This window comes from Diceros bicornis, chromosome 6 (assembly GCF_020826845.1).
Source record: "Diceros bicornis minor isolate mBicDic1 chromosome 6, mDicBic1.mat.cur, whole genome shotgun sequence".
NCBI classification, from domain to species: domain Eukaryota; kingdom Metazoa; phylum Chordata; class Mammalia; order Perissodactyla; family Rhinocerotidae; genus Diceros; species Diceros bicornis.
In genome coordinates, this window is record NC_080745.1 from 65,049,944 (window position 1) to 65,065,747 (window position 15,804).

Below are 15,804 nucleotides of genomic sequence, written 5' to 3' on the forward strand. Positions count from 1 at the left end.
GGCTGTCAGGTGGAAGGAGGACAAGATTTATTCTGTAACGGAGCCGTATTGCTTGAACAACCCTAACATCACTCCAGTCTGGCACTTTTCTCAGTCTCCCTTGCCACAGTCCTGGTCCAGACCACTGTGCAGCCTTGCCTCAAGGACTGTGACAGCCTCCTAACAGGTCTGCCTACCTGTCCAGTCTTGCTCTGCTCTTCTAATCCTTTCTCAGAGAGCCGAAGCGATCTGTTTAAATTGTAAGTCTGATCACGCTACACCTCTGCTTAAAACCCTGTAATGCCTCTGCATTGCCTTCAGGATAAACTCTCAACTTCTTAGCGGTGGTTTTAAGACGCAGGCCCTGCTCACCTCTCCAGCTGCACGCTTTGCTCAGATTGTGTCAGACCTACCAAGCCACTTGCACACCAAACCCCAAACACTTCTGACCCTCTCTTACCTCCAGGTCTTTGCCTAGAACATTTCTCCTCCTCTCTTCACCGAGTTAGCTTTTTTACCCTCCAGGTGTCACCTCAGATGTCATTTCCTCCTAAAGCCAGTCACCCAAGGCCAGGCTGGGAATTCTTATATCCTCCAAATGAGTATTCTAGGTTTACCTATCATATTTCTTGTTATTTTATCTTGTAATTGCCTGTTTACATCTATCTTCCTCTCCAGACAATAAGCTCCTTGAGAGCTGGGGTGGTTTTATCATTGTATCCCCAACACCAGTGCCTGACACAGAGACACTCAATAGTTATTGAATGAGTGACAGACGACATAACAAGGATGATAGATGGAAGTTTCATGGCGGTAGATTTCCACTCTATGTACTGAAGAACCTGCTAATAACTGGTGATACCAAAAAAAAAAAAAAAGGAACAGACTGACCCACAAAGCCCAGTGAAAGCCCCATCCCTGGAAGTCTCCAAACAGCCTAAGCGGTCATTGGGCAGAGCTTCTTCAGGAGGTGGCGAGTTGGAGTATGTGCCCTCTGCTCATTTCCTGTCTGCAGAAAGGCACAATTAGATTCACTTCTGGGGGCAAAAGATGTGGGTTGGGGTCTCAGCTCTGCACTTACTGTGAGACCTTGAGCAAGTCACAGCCTTGCTGAACTTTGCTTAGCTGTAAAATAGAGATGATACCTGCACTGCCTACTTCACAGATTTTGTGAGAACCAAATGAAATCACGCATGTTCAAGTACTTTGTAAAAGCCTTAAAATCAAATGAAAGGAATTATTATTATTTACCATGTAATCTTCAGGGCTTGCAGTTCAATGACTAATTTTAGTTTTGCAACATTAGAAAACAAAGCACCACATGGAAAGTGTTACTGCGGCAGGCAAAGCTGAAAATCAGAGCAGAGGTCTACCTCTTCTGTGCCACACCACCGCCCTAGGGAAAAGGCAATAGTGGGGATCAAGGGCACCCATTGTTCTGCCATCAGGGAGATTCCCTGGAGCCTATTACTTAAACAAGGGTAGTAGGGCCCCAAAGTCTTAAATCACCAGGAAAGTCAGCAGAAACAAAAACTACAGACATACGCAATAAACCTTTCCCTTGGGCCCCTTGATTTACACTTAAAGTCAAAAATAGTTGACAGCATTCCACTTCCCCTTTGGCAAGACAAACCCCATGAAACCATTTAATTTAAGGGCTTTTTATTAGGAACCAGGGGAATGAGCTGCTTATCCCTCTATAACAGTCGAGAGCAGGTCATCAGGCCCAGGATGGAGAGGTTGTCAAAGGTGCTGTAGTGTGCTCTGCTGCACATGTTTAGGGCCTGGAAGGAAAGGTGGTAGGAACTGGTGTTTGCCAAAACACCAATAGCCTGGGGAGAGCCCTCTCCCTTCCTTCCAACTCCAATCAGGGCTGGAGCGTGCCAGGAGACAGAGAATGTGGCTGGAGCGGCAGACACAGCAGTGTTGTCTGAACCCCCGGCTTCTTTCAGTGCTACTTCACTTGCTTGCCCTCCGCTCTTCTTGCCGTTTAGTGATTAGGTATTTGAAGAACTCGTACACAGACCATGCGATGGCTGTGGAGGGGATCTGGTAGATTACTCTAGCCTGCACCCCTCGGAAGTAGGCAGTCACCCCACCTACTTGATACACCGTCCTGAAGGCACTAGCCATGCCTGTGATATGTCCTGTAATGTTTGAGTTCAAAGCCAGAGACTCCTGGGTGTTGAGCAGTGTTTTGCAAACGTCCAGTGGGGTTGTGGCAGCGGCAGCTACAGCTCCTGCACAGGCTCCGGAGAGGACGTGGGAGCTGGGGTTGTACCGTCTCTGGGGGTTAAAGTGCTCCTGCAGGAATTCATAGGTCATGAAGTGAATGGCTTGGAAGGGAACGTTCATGGTTAGCTGGGTGGTGTAGCTGCGGTAAAAGGCCCCGGCCCCTTCATTTTGCCACACTGCCCGAACACAGTCTGTCACCCGGTGGTACGGTGAGTTGTACATCTGCATCCTCTGCTTGACCACTGGTGATGCCATCAACGAGGAGGATGGAAATGGGGACAGCAACCAACCGGTGAGCCAGAGTGTCCAGATTCAGAGTCCCGAGTCAGTGGATCAGCCAATGGGATGGAGAAAGAAAAAAGTATGGGTGAGCTGTCGGTTAGCCTGATGAGTTAAGGTTTCCCTTTTTTGAGGAGGGGATAGAAGAAGGTTGGTAAAGAGCTAAAAAATAAGGGACCCACTTCCAGTAGGATTTCTTTAAAGCCAGCCAATTAACACACAGGATGTATTTTTAGTTTAGAGAATCCAGAGGGTTTCCTTGAAATAAGTACCTGTTATAATTATCTTACCCTTTCATAACTCCTGAGACAAGAAATGACTCAGTGGCAGTGAACATAATGAACCTATAACCCTAACAATCCCAATTCTCGGGTATGCAGAACACCTAACTCTTATGACATGAGGACAGTTATTCTACCACAGGAGAGAAAAAAGTGCTTCCAAAAAGAAAACAAAATTCTTAGCCAAGAGGAGTGTGGCTTTAGTTTCCAAACATGTCCTTCTCCCACAAGTAGATAACAGGGTGTGAGCTCTGGATCTTTAGCTCATCTTTGGCCCTTTCCATGCCATGGCCATGCCCAGACAGGCAAAGAAGTGGGACTTAAGGAACATGACGACTAAGCCATCTCTTCATTTACTTGGGTACCTCATTCTCTAACTGAAAAGCCAAGATCCAAGTAGCAGTACAGGGACTGAACTCTACAATTTACCCTTTCATTCTTATCTCAACTATCTTCATTCAACAAGAAAGGCAGTATTTGTGTGTGTGTGTGTGTGTGTGTGTGTGTGTGTGTGAGGAGGACCAGCCCTGAGCTAACGTCCAATGCCAATCCTCCTCTTGTTTTTTTGCTGAGGAAGACTGGCCCTGGGCTAACATCCGTGCCCATCTTCCTCTACTTTATATGGGACTCCGCCACAGCATGGCTTAACAAGCGGTGCTCGTCAGTGCACGCCTGGGATCAGAACTGGCGAACCCCCGGGGCCACCGCAGCAGAGCGAGTGCACTTAACCCCTTGCGCCATGGGGCCGGCCCCAGAAAGGCACTATTTTTAAATGTCAAAATCTATCTTCACCTCTTTGAAAAAAGGTGAAATAATCTGCTAAATTTTCAGATGAGATCAAATCCATTACAAAGGGGATTTCCAAGAAGGCTCAGGAACAAGCCAAGTAGAGCCATAACTTTTTCCAGGGAAGCCCCAAAGATGAATGAAATCTCAATAAATATGCTTCCCGTCCAAGGGGTCCTACGTACCGACAACAGGGAAGGAGCGCCCTCTAGTGGTAAGACAAGGTAACACGGCGGAATTTCCCACCAAAACTGAGGGGGTGCGCCCCGGCTTTCTTCTACAAACCGGAAATAAAAGAAAAGCCCAGAGATGCAGATATGGCTGCGAACCCCCACGGAGGGAAAAGCTGAGGAATCATTACCTTCCACGGGATTCATGGCTGCATCATGAAGTAATGTTGCCACACACCCCGCCGCACCTGCAAAGGAGAAAACAACTGCCACATGTAAGGCCAAGGGAGGGGAGTGATTCACTGAGGCCACAGAATGGAGAGGGACGGTGCTAAACCCCGGGGGGGGGGGGGCGGGGGGGGGGGAGGCGAGAGCCAGTTCAAAAGATGGGAACCCACTGCTCCTAAACTCCCGTTCCTGCCAACCGAGTAAGGTCACCAATGTACATTCCGCATCTATATTAAGGCCAGGAAAAGTCAAAGAAAACAGCCCAGATTTTATCAACAAAGATGGTTCTGAGCATAAATGCAGTTCATGCCCCAGACAGGAAGCAGATTCACTGGTGCCAAAGGATGCAGCAAATCAAGGATGCTGCATCAAAGGATGCCTCCAATGGAGGGAGAAAACTAGGGGTGGGTGGTCAGATCTTCAGGACAGAATCTCACCTTCTATCCTGCCTCCCCTATGCTGCCCAACCCCAGTCTCCAAATCTAGACCTTTCCTCAGGTCCTGAACTACTGGATCCCTCACCCTCTCCTCCCCACACTCAACTTGGCTTTCAGACAATCCCAAATCTCCGGGCTGTTATGCCTTCCATTACCACACAACTTCCAACCCACTGGTTTCTCTGTACGGAAGTCCCTTGGCCCCACCCCATTCACTTGTCGAGGCCTTGTCATGTCCTCAACGACACAAACTGCCTCGGGTCTGTAGGGATCCTGAAAAGGTGAGGTGAAGAGCTGGGGCTTCATTATTGTCTTCCTTGGGTAACTGGGTCACCTCCAATCCTGCCCTGAGCAGGATACCACCCGACTATCAAGAAATATACAACCAATGGGGTAGTTCAATGTGTGTCTCCACATTACCAGGGCATTAGAAGTTGATGCCAGGGAGATGAGAGGAGAGTCAAGCTGGTAGGTAAGGGAGGAGACTGTAACCCTTTGTTGAGGTGCCCCAAAGGAGGCGTGGGGTTGAAGCAGCCTGCAGTCTGAGAACATCAGGTTTGGAAGTCCCTCCCCTATAATCTGGCCTACCCCAGCCCAAAGCTTCAGCTCCAAACCATGCTGAGACTGGAAAGCATTGACAGCAGCAAAGCCCAAAGAGTTGGGAAAGTGGGGGAACCAGCACAGGAAGGCTCAATACCATTGGCAATATGGCTATTGCCCCCAGGGTGGATTACATCACTCAATGTCTTTTTTAACTTTTCATAGCAGGCAAAATAGAGGGCGTGGGCAGGCCCTGCGCCTGTTGCTGTGACGTTCAGCCCCCGCATGGGCCTCCACAGGCCCTCCGTTCTTATAATCCTCCAAAGGGCCTCCAACACATTTCGATATCGGGCAGCTGGGTCAGGCTGTAGGCTTTGCATCCGGGTCTGAAATTACAGAAAGGAGAAGTGTAATGTCAGCGATGCCAACTTCTCGCCCAACCTCAACACTCAGCCTTTGGGCACTGGGCAGACGTTCTACATGGAACGGTGCCCATGTGCAGGAGTGACACCTGGCATCCAGTTTTACTTCCTTCCAAATCTATATCCAACCTTTCCAAGCCTTGGACCTTTCTTTTCTAGTCATCTATGACCCTAAGAGTGGTATACTGTTATTTTCCATGAGAATATCACTCCTTGGTAAATGTCCTTGGAACTCCAAAATGATTCATAGCTCCAGCAACAAATATCAAACCTGTATTTCAGAAGTTGCTTCTGTGCCTCAATAAATTCAGACTAAGAGTTCTTTACAAATGGATTCTAAAGTTAAGTATTTACTGTCTACAACATACTTTATGCATTATTTCTGAAGACTGATCCTGGGCCTGCTTCCTGACCACACACTACACTAACGAGATGAGGCTCATCCTCTCATGTATCCTTGATGATAATCTGACTTTTTCAGACTATTTGCATTGGCAGCTGGGCCTGTAAGCTAAAAGTCTTGACAGAAGTAGCATTCCTAATAGATGTTCCTCTCATTTCCTGGGAAAGAAAGTTTACCCTGAAACTATGAAGGTGGAAACCAACCTAATCTCTAAAACTAAACAGACTTCCAGATTTCTAATCTAAACTGACTGAATCCCCAAACCGTCATCAGTGAATAAAATCAGTCTCAGTGAAACATAAGCCTTGGAATCTCTAGAAGAATCAATGACTGGAACGAAAGTATATGGTAGATACTTTGTATGATGTTCCTGGACAAAGTTTTATTGAAATTTGGGAAATGAATCTTATTAGAAACACTTTCCCAAATCACACACCTTCTCTGAAGTGGTGTGTGTCTCCCAATGAAGGTCTCTTGTCTGTTGATCCATTTCAAGGCTAAGGTAGCATGGAGACTAACAGTTAAAAGTCAATGTCCAGTACCTGGAACACAGTAGGCACTCAAGATTTGTTTGCTGAATGAATGAAAGAATGAATGAATCTTAGCTGTGTCTGTACCAGTTCAGAAAGTAACAAGTAGGCCATTAGTGAGCCAATAGGGGCAACTGATGCCCAAGGACAGTTTAAATTCCTACTTCTTTCCAATCACTGAATCAATGTGGATTTAAAAGCTTGAACCTTCCTGGGGTGGGGGCAGGGCGAAAGGGGTAAAGAGGCACATAAGTATGCTGATGAATAAAAACTAGACTATTGGTTGTGAACATGATGCAGTCTATACAGAAAGAGAAATATAGTGATGTACACCTGAAATTTACACAATGTTGTAAGCCAATATGACCTCAATTAAACAAATAAATAAATAAATAAAAGCTTGAACCTTCTGTTGGCCACCTGGAATCCAAGAATAATGCTTTTCTCAAGAGCATGGGAGAAAAGAAATTAACCAGATTAACAGGTCCTAGTTAACCACAAGCAATCCACATCCCTCTAGTTATTTTCTCCTGTCTGCCAACAAAGAACTGGAAGCTTAAAAGGTTAATTACTGGAAGTTCAATCAGAAATACATAGTATCACTTATCACAATTTGATACATTCTCTTCCACTTGTTAAAAAAAAAAAAAAGCCCATAAATTTCCAATAAAGGACGTGCTTACTGATCTTTCATATCACCCGGTGGGTATAAAATCCATCAGAGAAGTTATTCAGAGAGACTACAGGTCTTTGCTGGCTATGGCTACTAATAAAGATAAACTGGGCCTGGTAGCTGAACAATTATGTGTTTCCACAGGTTTGCTCAAAAGTGATCTTGTATAGGGAGAATGTTCAGAAATTGCATTGCTCTGCTGGAGTCAATGGCTTATTTGAGCAACTAGTTTTGAAGGGTCTGGCCTCAGAGGCCTGGAACCCTTCACCACCAAGAGAAACCTGGACTGTGAGTAAGTCACTTGGAATATTTTACACCCCCGTCTAAATCTAACTCACAATTCTAACTCAGTGAAAATACACCCTCATGGAGAGGACCCAGGCATAAGCTACACCAAATATAAAAATGAATTTGGCTCCCCAAATTTGTGGGCCCATAAATCTTTCTTCTGGAGAAAGATGAAATTGCTAAATAAGAATTTATGAATAGTCTTCAATATAAAAAACTACTGCCTGGCTTTGAAGAAAAGCCAAATGAACTAGTGGGGAAGTAAGTGGTTTGGTAAACGAGAGGCCTCATTTGAGTCAGCAAGACTGAGTTTGCTAGCTGTGTTGTCTTGGGTATGTCACTTAACCTCTCTGAGCTTCAATGTTGTTATCTATCATGAGAGAGAATGGCTGGTTCATAGGGTTGTTGTGGGGATTCCAAGAGTTAAGGCATGTAAAAGCCCTTGGTAATTTATGAGGTGCTAGAGGTAGAAGGCTTTTTATTGTATTCAAATATGATTCTCAGAAATACTAGTTCATATCTCAGAATTTGCAGATCTCTTTTATGTCATTTCACAAATATGAATGGCCAACTGGTCCTCAACCACTAATAAATCAGGTTTAATTTTGTATTTTTTACTTTTATTTTAAAGTTTCTCTGTGGCTATAATGATTTATAAGTCCAGCTAATAATCTGAAGGTCATGTTTAGGAATAAGCACTACTGTAAAATTCTGTGCCTTGCTTGGTTCTGGAAATCTGCTTTTCAGAGACTGTATGAAAGGCTTGGGAGTAAGACTGGGTTCAAATCATGACTCTGCCACTTAATCTATGTGACCTTGGGCAAATCACTTAAATTGCCTCCTTAATCTATAAAATAATGAAAATGGTGTCTACTTCATGTAGTGGTTTCAAGGATTAAACGAATAAATGTATGTAAGGCACATCAGATAGTGCTTGGCAAACAATAATTGCCATTTATTGAAGAATAATTATTATTACATGCAAGAAAATCAAATAAGCCAATGTTTCCATTTCCTAACCTTTCATTGGTGAATGTGTTAGATAACCATTTACATCTGGAGTTTGGAAAAGATTGATTTCCCTTTGCTCTCTCCCTCTTAAACTTATTACGTAAGTAGATTATTTGCTTCATCACTAAAGAGCCAAAAGGCAGTGGGTACTTAGCCAGATGATTTTGAGAAGAGTTCTGATTGGTTCGGGTTCCAGAGCCTATCCCTTTAGATAAAGTCTGGGGCTTGCCTCTGAGGCTCAGAAAAGGAAAATTAGGATTTGGGCTCCCAAACCCCACTATGATGACCATGAAAATAGCTGGCTGAAGAACTATGGCCTATCAAGGCTATGCTGACTTCCCATGGTCCCTCTCAAGGATATTTTAAGTCAACTTGACCCTGGTAAGTGGCTGGGGTGCACAGGCTTGCATGCCAGGAGGCAATGTCAGCTTTCATTTGCAAACACTGGTTGCCTTCTAGGCTTCAACAGGGATACCTGCCTCTTGTCTTAGGGTATGGTTGGGCTATCTTCCTCTCCACCACCTATTTAGGGTAAAGAGGAAGAACAGCTGCCCAGGACAAGTGAACTGAGAAGCCCTTTCTGAAGAAAGAGATTTAAATTTTACTTTTGTGTCTGCACAACCATGTTTAACATATTTACTCACACTAAACCCTACTGGTCTCACCTAGTTCTTTCCTCTGGTCATTTAGATCCCAGCGTTAATGGCAAATGAAAATGATTCTTCTAAAATAAGCTTTTGTGTTTTTGAAGACTCCTGAGCATTTTTGCCTCCAGATCAAATAATTATTTCTTTAATGTAGAGCTTTGAGGCATGACTGTAATGTTGTATGACTAATTTTTAAAAAACAAAAATTCCAAAGCACATTTATGTAAATGAATAAGAACTGTTCTTCAAAATAGTTACCTTGGAAGGCTAGAAGTGACTTATTCCAGCAATGCTGTGGTTATGCAAAACATTTCTGGAACTCCTCTTTTAGAAGTGTTCCCTCGGTGAGTTTATTGCCCTCAGGAGTAAATCAGTCTCCTTGCTTTCCAGTCCCACCTTATCTTTGCCCAAACTGGTATTACCCATTTTGATTTCCGACCTTGTCTGCATATTTGATTCTGAATGCTTTCTCTGAATTCAAGATGGAATTGAAAAACTCAATCCCATCTTGTCACAGGACAAAGATCTGCCCCCATTAAGGATATGCACCCAAATATTCTAGAGGCATTTCTAACAGAGGAATTTATAAAATATTTACAGCAATAGTAACATTATGTAGCAACATGGAATAAGGAGATAGCCTCTCAAGGTAATGGGACGACACTTAAATTGATAAGTTGTAATATTTCTAAATCAGTTACATTATTGTATTGTATTTTTCAAGTCATTAAATAATTTTCATTGCTTTCCTTGATCTAGTTTTCATTTGATACCCATCCTGAAACATAGCTCCCTAGACCCTGCTCTCTACTCACAGACTTAGTGAGGTTACTTCGCAGTTAGATCATGTTAACTTTCGGATATATAGCATTAACGATTCAGTCATTCAACCTAGACCCTTTTACATGAATGCCTGAATCTTTTTTATTTTATCCATTTTACATTTCAATATTGTTAGAGCATTAACCATCCTCTTCTCTCTCATGGATTTTACTGTTTATTTCTATTCCTCTCAATTGACAGGGTATTTAAAATTCTAATAACCATTTAGGCCAAGTGTGTTTACCACAGTTCCAATGCGTATGGCCCTTGGTAGCCGTTACCTTGCAATGCGCTAGAATACTCCTACCAACTCAATGTCATTCACAAAGCTTAATGAGCACTTTCCCCATTTTCTCATTCACATTACTAATGAAGTGGTACGGGAAGCAGGGAGAAGCAGAAGAGAGAGACTTTGCACTTCCGAACTTGATACTCTCCTACTTTTGAATATGTAACATTTTCCTAATTCGAGGAGAAAACATACATCAAAGAGCTGTGAGGACACTGACAGCCTTGATATGTAAAGGCAGCACCAGTCTCTGTCTTATATTTATTTCAACATTCCCTTTGAGTTTACTTCTCAGTCAGTTTAGTCCTCACTTTTAGTCGTTGGTACCTTTGCTAATGCACAGGAAAAAGAACTGTAAAGAATAATCTGCTCCCCTCTTCACCCAGCTTCCTTCAGAAGCACTTGATTTCTGTACTCACAAATCAGCCTGGTTGGTTAGGGATGCGATTAGTTTGCCCCTGTGCTGATCCAATTTCCTTTTCTTCACACTTACATGTACTTTCCAATACTGTCATGCTTCCCTTCGAGACAACTTTTCCCTTTTTGTCAACTTCAGGTGGCTAAAGAAATACACGACAGTTCCATCTCTTGTTTGAGGGCTGATGTGCTCCCTGCACATACACAATCCTAATCCTAGCTCAATTTTCATGTTCAGGAAATAGGTGGGGTATCATGCTTGCTGCACAGAGAAACCGAAACCTTTTCCTGAACATGGTCTTTCCCATATTATTTCCAGTCTCGAACTCTGAATTCTGACTGCACAATGATTTCCAGCCACTCATGGGTGAAGATTTAATAAGTAAATCCTTTATCTGGCTGAGAGATTCCAGATTCTGGTTCCTGCCCAGTCACTTTTAAGGGGAGACACAGCAAGGAGCTTGTAAAAACACTGGCCCAGAGAACATCTCAAGCCATTAAGGTCCTATTCAGGGTCTGATTCATGCCAGTTGGCTTCACCTTAATCAAGTTAGTAGCACTTACCTGTTCCCATCCCATCCCACCCCACCCTATTCCTGTTTAGTCCCAGCTGGGATCCAGGGCTTGGGCTGACAGATTTTCCGTCCAGAGTCCCAATTCAGATTTCACTGGTGGTTAGAAATGGGTCCTGGTTCCTGACTGGGACCAGCTCCCAGCCGGGACCTTGCTTGCATGGAGTATCGGTCGAATCGTGTGGTGGTGGCAGGAGCCAGGAAGAACTCATGTCAGCTCCAGCTCTCAGCGGGGATCCTGGCTCCGGACAGGACCCAGGGGTCGGGTCAGCCCCAGGTCGGGTTCGGAGCCGGTCCAGGTCTCACCTTGACGCAGTCGACGGGGTACATCACACAGTGCTCCAGGATGCCTGCCACGGCGCCCGCCACCATGTGCGTGGTGACAGTGGCTCCAGCCGGCAGCGCCTCGTAGTCCGGGCCGGAGTCCGGGTCCTGACGTACCGGGGGCCTGCAGGCCCCGGCCTCCCCGCCGCCGGCCCCCCGGCCCACGCCCCGCTGCAGCCACCCGTCCAGCAGCGCCGATTCCCCGGGGCTCCGCCCCGGCCCGGCCGCCGGCCCCCCCGCCACACCGCCAGCACCCCTCCCCTCCAACTCCATCCACCCGGGCCAGCTGCGGCGCCCACCCCCGCCGCCGCCGCTGCCGCCGCCGCCGCCACCGCCCCCCAGCCCCGTCGCGTCCGCCTCAGGCGCGCCCCAGAGAGCCCGGGGCCTCCGGCTCCCGCTTGGCCCCGTGGACACGCCCCTCCGCCAGCCATTGGTGCAGCCGCCAAGTTATCCCCGCCCCTTTGCTTACGTAGGAAAAATTTGTCTGTGGCATTAGTGAAGTTGCCTGTCATTCCTCCGCACCGCGGCGCTGCTGCCGCTTAGATCCCACCCCTTCCCCTTTGATCTTGGAAGCTTCTTGTTTATTGGCTACTGATTGGCCGACATGGCCAATTAACCCGCCCTCCGACTTTTCTGGAGGGCGGGAGAAACTTAAGGCTGAGCTTTGATAGGCTCAACCGCTCTTGATACTCTGACCGCGGCCATTGGGCCGCGCCACGTCGGGACCCGATTGGCTGCAGGAAGAAAGCGAAGCGCCCAGGGGTTATTGAGGCCGGATTTGGGGTCCTGACTGGCGCCTGTGTAGCTGCGGGCGGGATCGCGGGGTGGAGGGGTGCCAGGCCTTCAAGGTCAAGCTACTGACGGATGCCGTTAGAACCCGCGCTCAGGCGCCGGCCCCACATCCCGAGACGCGCGGATCGCGGGCGGGCGGCCCTGGCCCGAGAGCTCTGTTCCCGCGGGATCTCGGGCTGGCGTGAGGCCGAGCCGGCCTGGGCCGGGCATCCCCTGGCACAGCCTGCGGGCCTGTCCGGGAAACTGTTGCGACATGCGGGCGGTGGCCCGTTAGACTCTAGTTGGGTCTGGAGTGTTGGCTTCCCAGGCCGTGGGCGAGCTGACTCCGGAGGACCCGGTCCTCCTCAGGCCCCAGCGCCCCGCACTGGGCTTGCACCCCAAGTCGCCCGGCACACCCCGCAGTTGTTGAATGAATGAGTTCTTCGGGGGCCCGCTGTCGCCGGGCCCTGCGCCAGGCTGAGAGCTGGAGACTGGGAAGGGAGATGTCGAAATGGGGCGGGATGATTCATAGATGACGACAGGTGGAGAGGCCAGACTGGAAGCAGTTGCCCAAACACAGCAGGGAAAGTACGGCAGCTATAGGGAAGTTCGGACGTACAGCTTGTCCCCGAGCTGACGCGCTGATGAACCCTACCGCCTGGCAATAATTGCCTTTTGTGATAAGACCCCTCTCCCTCCGGGGCAGGTCGGCTGGAGTCTGAGAGGGGCGCGCGCTGGTTAAAGAACAATGCCAGCAGTTCCCAGCCTTGAGCACCACCTCCTGGGCCGTGACGTTGCACAGGAGCTACACTAGGGCTGCAGGCTGGGTTGAGGAATACAGGCGCTTTCCCCACTCCGTCTGTCCGGCTTCTGCAGTCTCCCTTCACTGGAACGTGTTTGCACAAGCCTCCACACTGTTTTCAGCTCTGTCTTGACTACTTATTTTACTGAGATGATGATGCAAATGTGACCTTCTCAATGTGTCTATAGCTTTTCCTTAAATAAGAAATGGTTTTCCTTTTTTTTCTCTAAAGCTTAGCTCTTCTCTGGGCCTCTGTTTTTGGGGGGTCTTGTTTTTTTAACTTTTTTTTTTTAACTCATCTATTCCTATTCAGCAGTGGTTACTAACTTTTGGGTCTCGACCTTTTGGGAAATAATGAAGCTACAAATCACCCCCCCCCCACACACACACACACACAATTTTGAATATAATTTCTGAGTTTGCTGAGTCCCTCAAGGTGACTCGTGGCCCCCCTAGGGGTCCATTAACTTCAGGGTAAGAACCTGAGCTCTCACAGGTCTCACAAAAAGGAACTCCATCCTGCTGGAGTACTAATTCACTTTACTGCCAGACTACTCCAGTAATGACCTATACCTGCTATGTCCTTTCCCTCCTTAAGCCCTACATATTCAGTGGTCACAGATGACCTTTCCAAGTTCAAAGGTCTTTTTCTTATTCTGGTTTTTCTTGGCTGAGAGATAACACTTACCCCCTACCATTGACCCATCCCTCACTGAGACTTTTTCCTAGCTTCAAGACCCTTTCTATCTATTCCACATTTTAGACTTCTGAATCTCCTACACTTCTCTACCCACTGAGGGGGAGCATTCCTAAAGGTTTAATGCTTCTTGTTCATCTTTAATACCTTAGAGAACTTTACCATTCCAAATCATTTCCTCATTGGAGCCCTATTTCTGTTTCCCTTATTGCATACTTTTTAACTGAAATTTCCATGTGAACCTTCCATAAATATTTATTGAGTACCAACTCTATGCCTGACACTGTACTTGAAGCTGGTGATACAGGACAGTGGGAGTCCATGCTCTCATGGAGCTTACTTTTTTTTTTTTTTTTTTTGTGAGGAGATCAGCCCTGAGCTAACATCCGCCAATCCTCCTCTTTTTTTTGCTGAGGAAGACGGCCCTGGGCTAACATCTGTGCCTATCTTCCTCCACTTTATATGGGACGCCGCCACAGCATGGCTTACCAAGCAGTGCGTCGGTGCGCGCCCGGGATCCGAACCAGCGAACCCCGGGCCGCCGCAGCGGAGCGCGCGCACTTAACCGCTTGCGCCACCGGGCCGGCCCCTCATGGAGCTTACTTTTTAATGGGGGGAGAGGGATAGACAAATAAGAAAAATATCAGATAGCTCTAGGTACTGTGCTGATAACTGAAATAGGGAGGTGTGATAGTGTGACTGGGTGGCTACATTTGTATGACCAGGAAAGGTCTTTCTGAGGAGATGACACTATGGTAAGTTCTGAATAATAGGCAGGAGCTCATGATGGACCCAGAGAGGAGCATTCCAGAGGAAACAGGAGGTACAACAAGGCTAAGGTGAGAACAAGATTGGTGTATGAAGGAACAGAAAGAAGGTCAATGTGGCTGGAGAATGGTGAGTGAGGGGGGAAGTGATACAAGATGAGTTTGGGAAGATAGGCAGAGAGTGAATATCCACCTTAATTTCTGACTCAGGATGTCTATTCCAAACTCAGCCTTTCCACTCCCCACTCCAACCAATTCCTCCTAAATTTTCCTTTTCTACCCAATCAATGAGACTCCAAAGCTGGGAATCTTCCCTGACTACCCCTTCAGAATAATTATTCTGAAATGTTTCTTTTGTTTATGCTCTCCTTTTCTTTCCTATTGATATTATTCTTTCCCAGTATCTGATCACTTTACATCTATACTGTAATAACCTTTGAAAGGCCTCCCTACTTCTGGGATCCCCTGGCTTCGCCAGTATTTTGATTCCCCTCCTTCCAGGTAGGATTATTCTTCCCACCTCCTTGAAGATAGGCATGGCCATGAGATTTGCTTTGAACAATGAAATGTGAGAGAAGCATGGGAGCCACGCATTAACTTCCCCTGCCACATGACTGGGGCCTTGATGTAGCAGAGTTGCCTACTTGCCTCCCCTGTCCTCCCAGATGGAGTTTCAGCATGAGTAAGAAATAAATCTTGGTTGTTTTAAGACACAGACTTTAGGATTATTCCATCTCATAGCATAATCTACCCCAGTGCTTCTCAGATTTTAATATAATATTAAACTCCTGAAGAATTTGTTAAAATGCAGACTATAATTCTGTAGGTCTAAGTGGGGACTGAGATTCTGCATTTTTGACAAGCTCCCAGGTGATGCTGATGCTGCAAGACCTTGGACCACACTTTGAATAGCAAGGACCTAACCCGTCCTATCTGATATACCCCTCAACACATCTATACACACTCTATCCTACATCTCACCAGCACTTAAACCTTTCTAAAAAACAAATTAGCAAGCAAAGAAACAACTTTCTTGGTGATATTCTTTATTAACTCTCAATAGCTTCCCACATCTGCAACTCCTCAGTCAGGCACTGTAGAATCTTATTTTGTGATATTCCTAGGACACTTGTTTTCTGCATTCTCCCTTCTATCTCCTGTCATTTTCTTTTCTACATATATCTATGAGACCACTAGTTGTTTCAATATCAGTTCATTTATTTTCTTTAATAATGGAAACCCCAAGTTTTAGCTTGGGCACATGGCTTCCCAGCTGAAGTCCATATTTTCCCCAGCTTCCCTTGCAGCTAGCATTGGCTGGCTGTGTGACTAAGTTCTAGCTAGTGGCAGGTGAGTGTAAGTGATGTGAAACATCTGGGTTCTGCCTTTAAAAGAAAGATTATGTCCTCTTTGAGTATTTTCCTCATTTTCTCC

At 46.4% G+C, this 15,804-nt stretch overlaps 1 protein-coding gene across 3 annotated transcripts; it reads right to left on the reverse strand.

The window, feature by feature from the left end:
• Nucleotides 1–1,630: 1,630 nt before the first annotated feature.
• Nucleotides 1,631–11,606, reverse strand: SLC25A28 (solute carrier family 25 member 28). 3 transcript variants are annotated; one of them, XM_058543731.1, is made up of 4 exons: nt 11,316–11,606; nt 5,093–5,321; nt 3,922–3,978; nt 1,631–2,456 (listed from the first exon to the last, which is right to left on the reverse strand). In XM_058543731.1, the coding sequence occupies exons 1-4, from the start codon at nt 11,604–11,606 to the stop codon at nt 1,939–1,941; spliced, it is 1,095 nt and encodes a 364-aa protein (XP_058399714.1). In that variant the 3' UTR covers nt 1,631–1,938. The 3 variants fall into 3 exon arrangements, with proteins under 3 accessions (XP_058399714.1, XP_058399715.1, XP_058399716.1); XM_058543732.1 differs by having other exon boundaries at nt 3,922–3,996; nt 11,316–11,463; XM_058543733.1 differs by lacking the exon at nt 11,316–11,606 and adding an exon at nt 6,197–6,889 and having other exon boundaries at nt 3,922–3,996.
• Nucleotides 11,607–15,804: the final 4,198 nt, after the last annotated feature.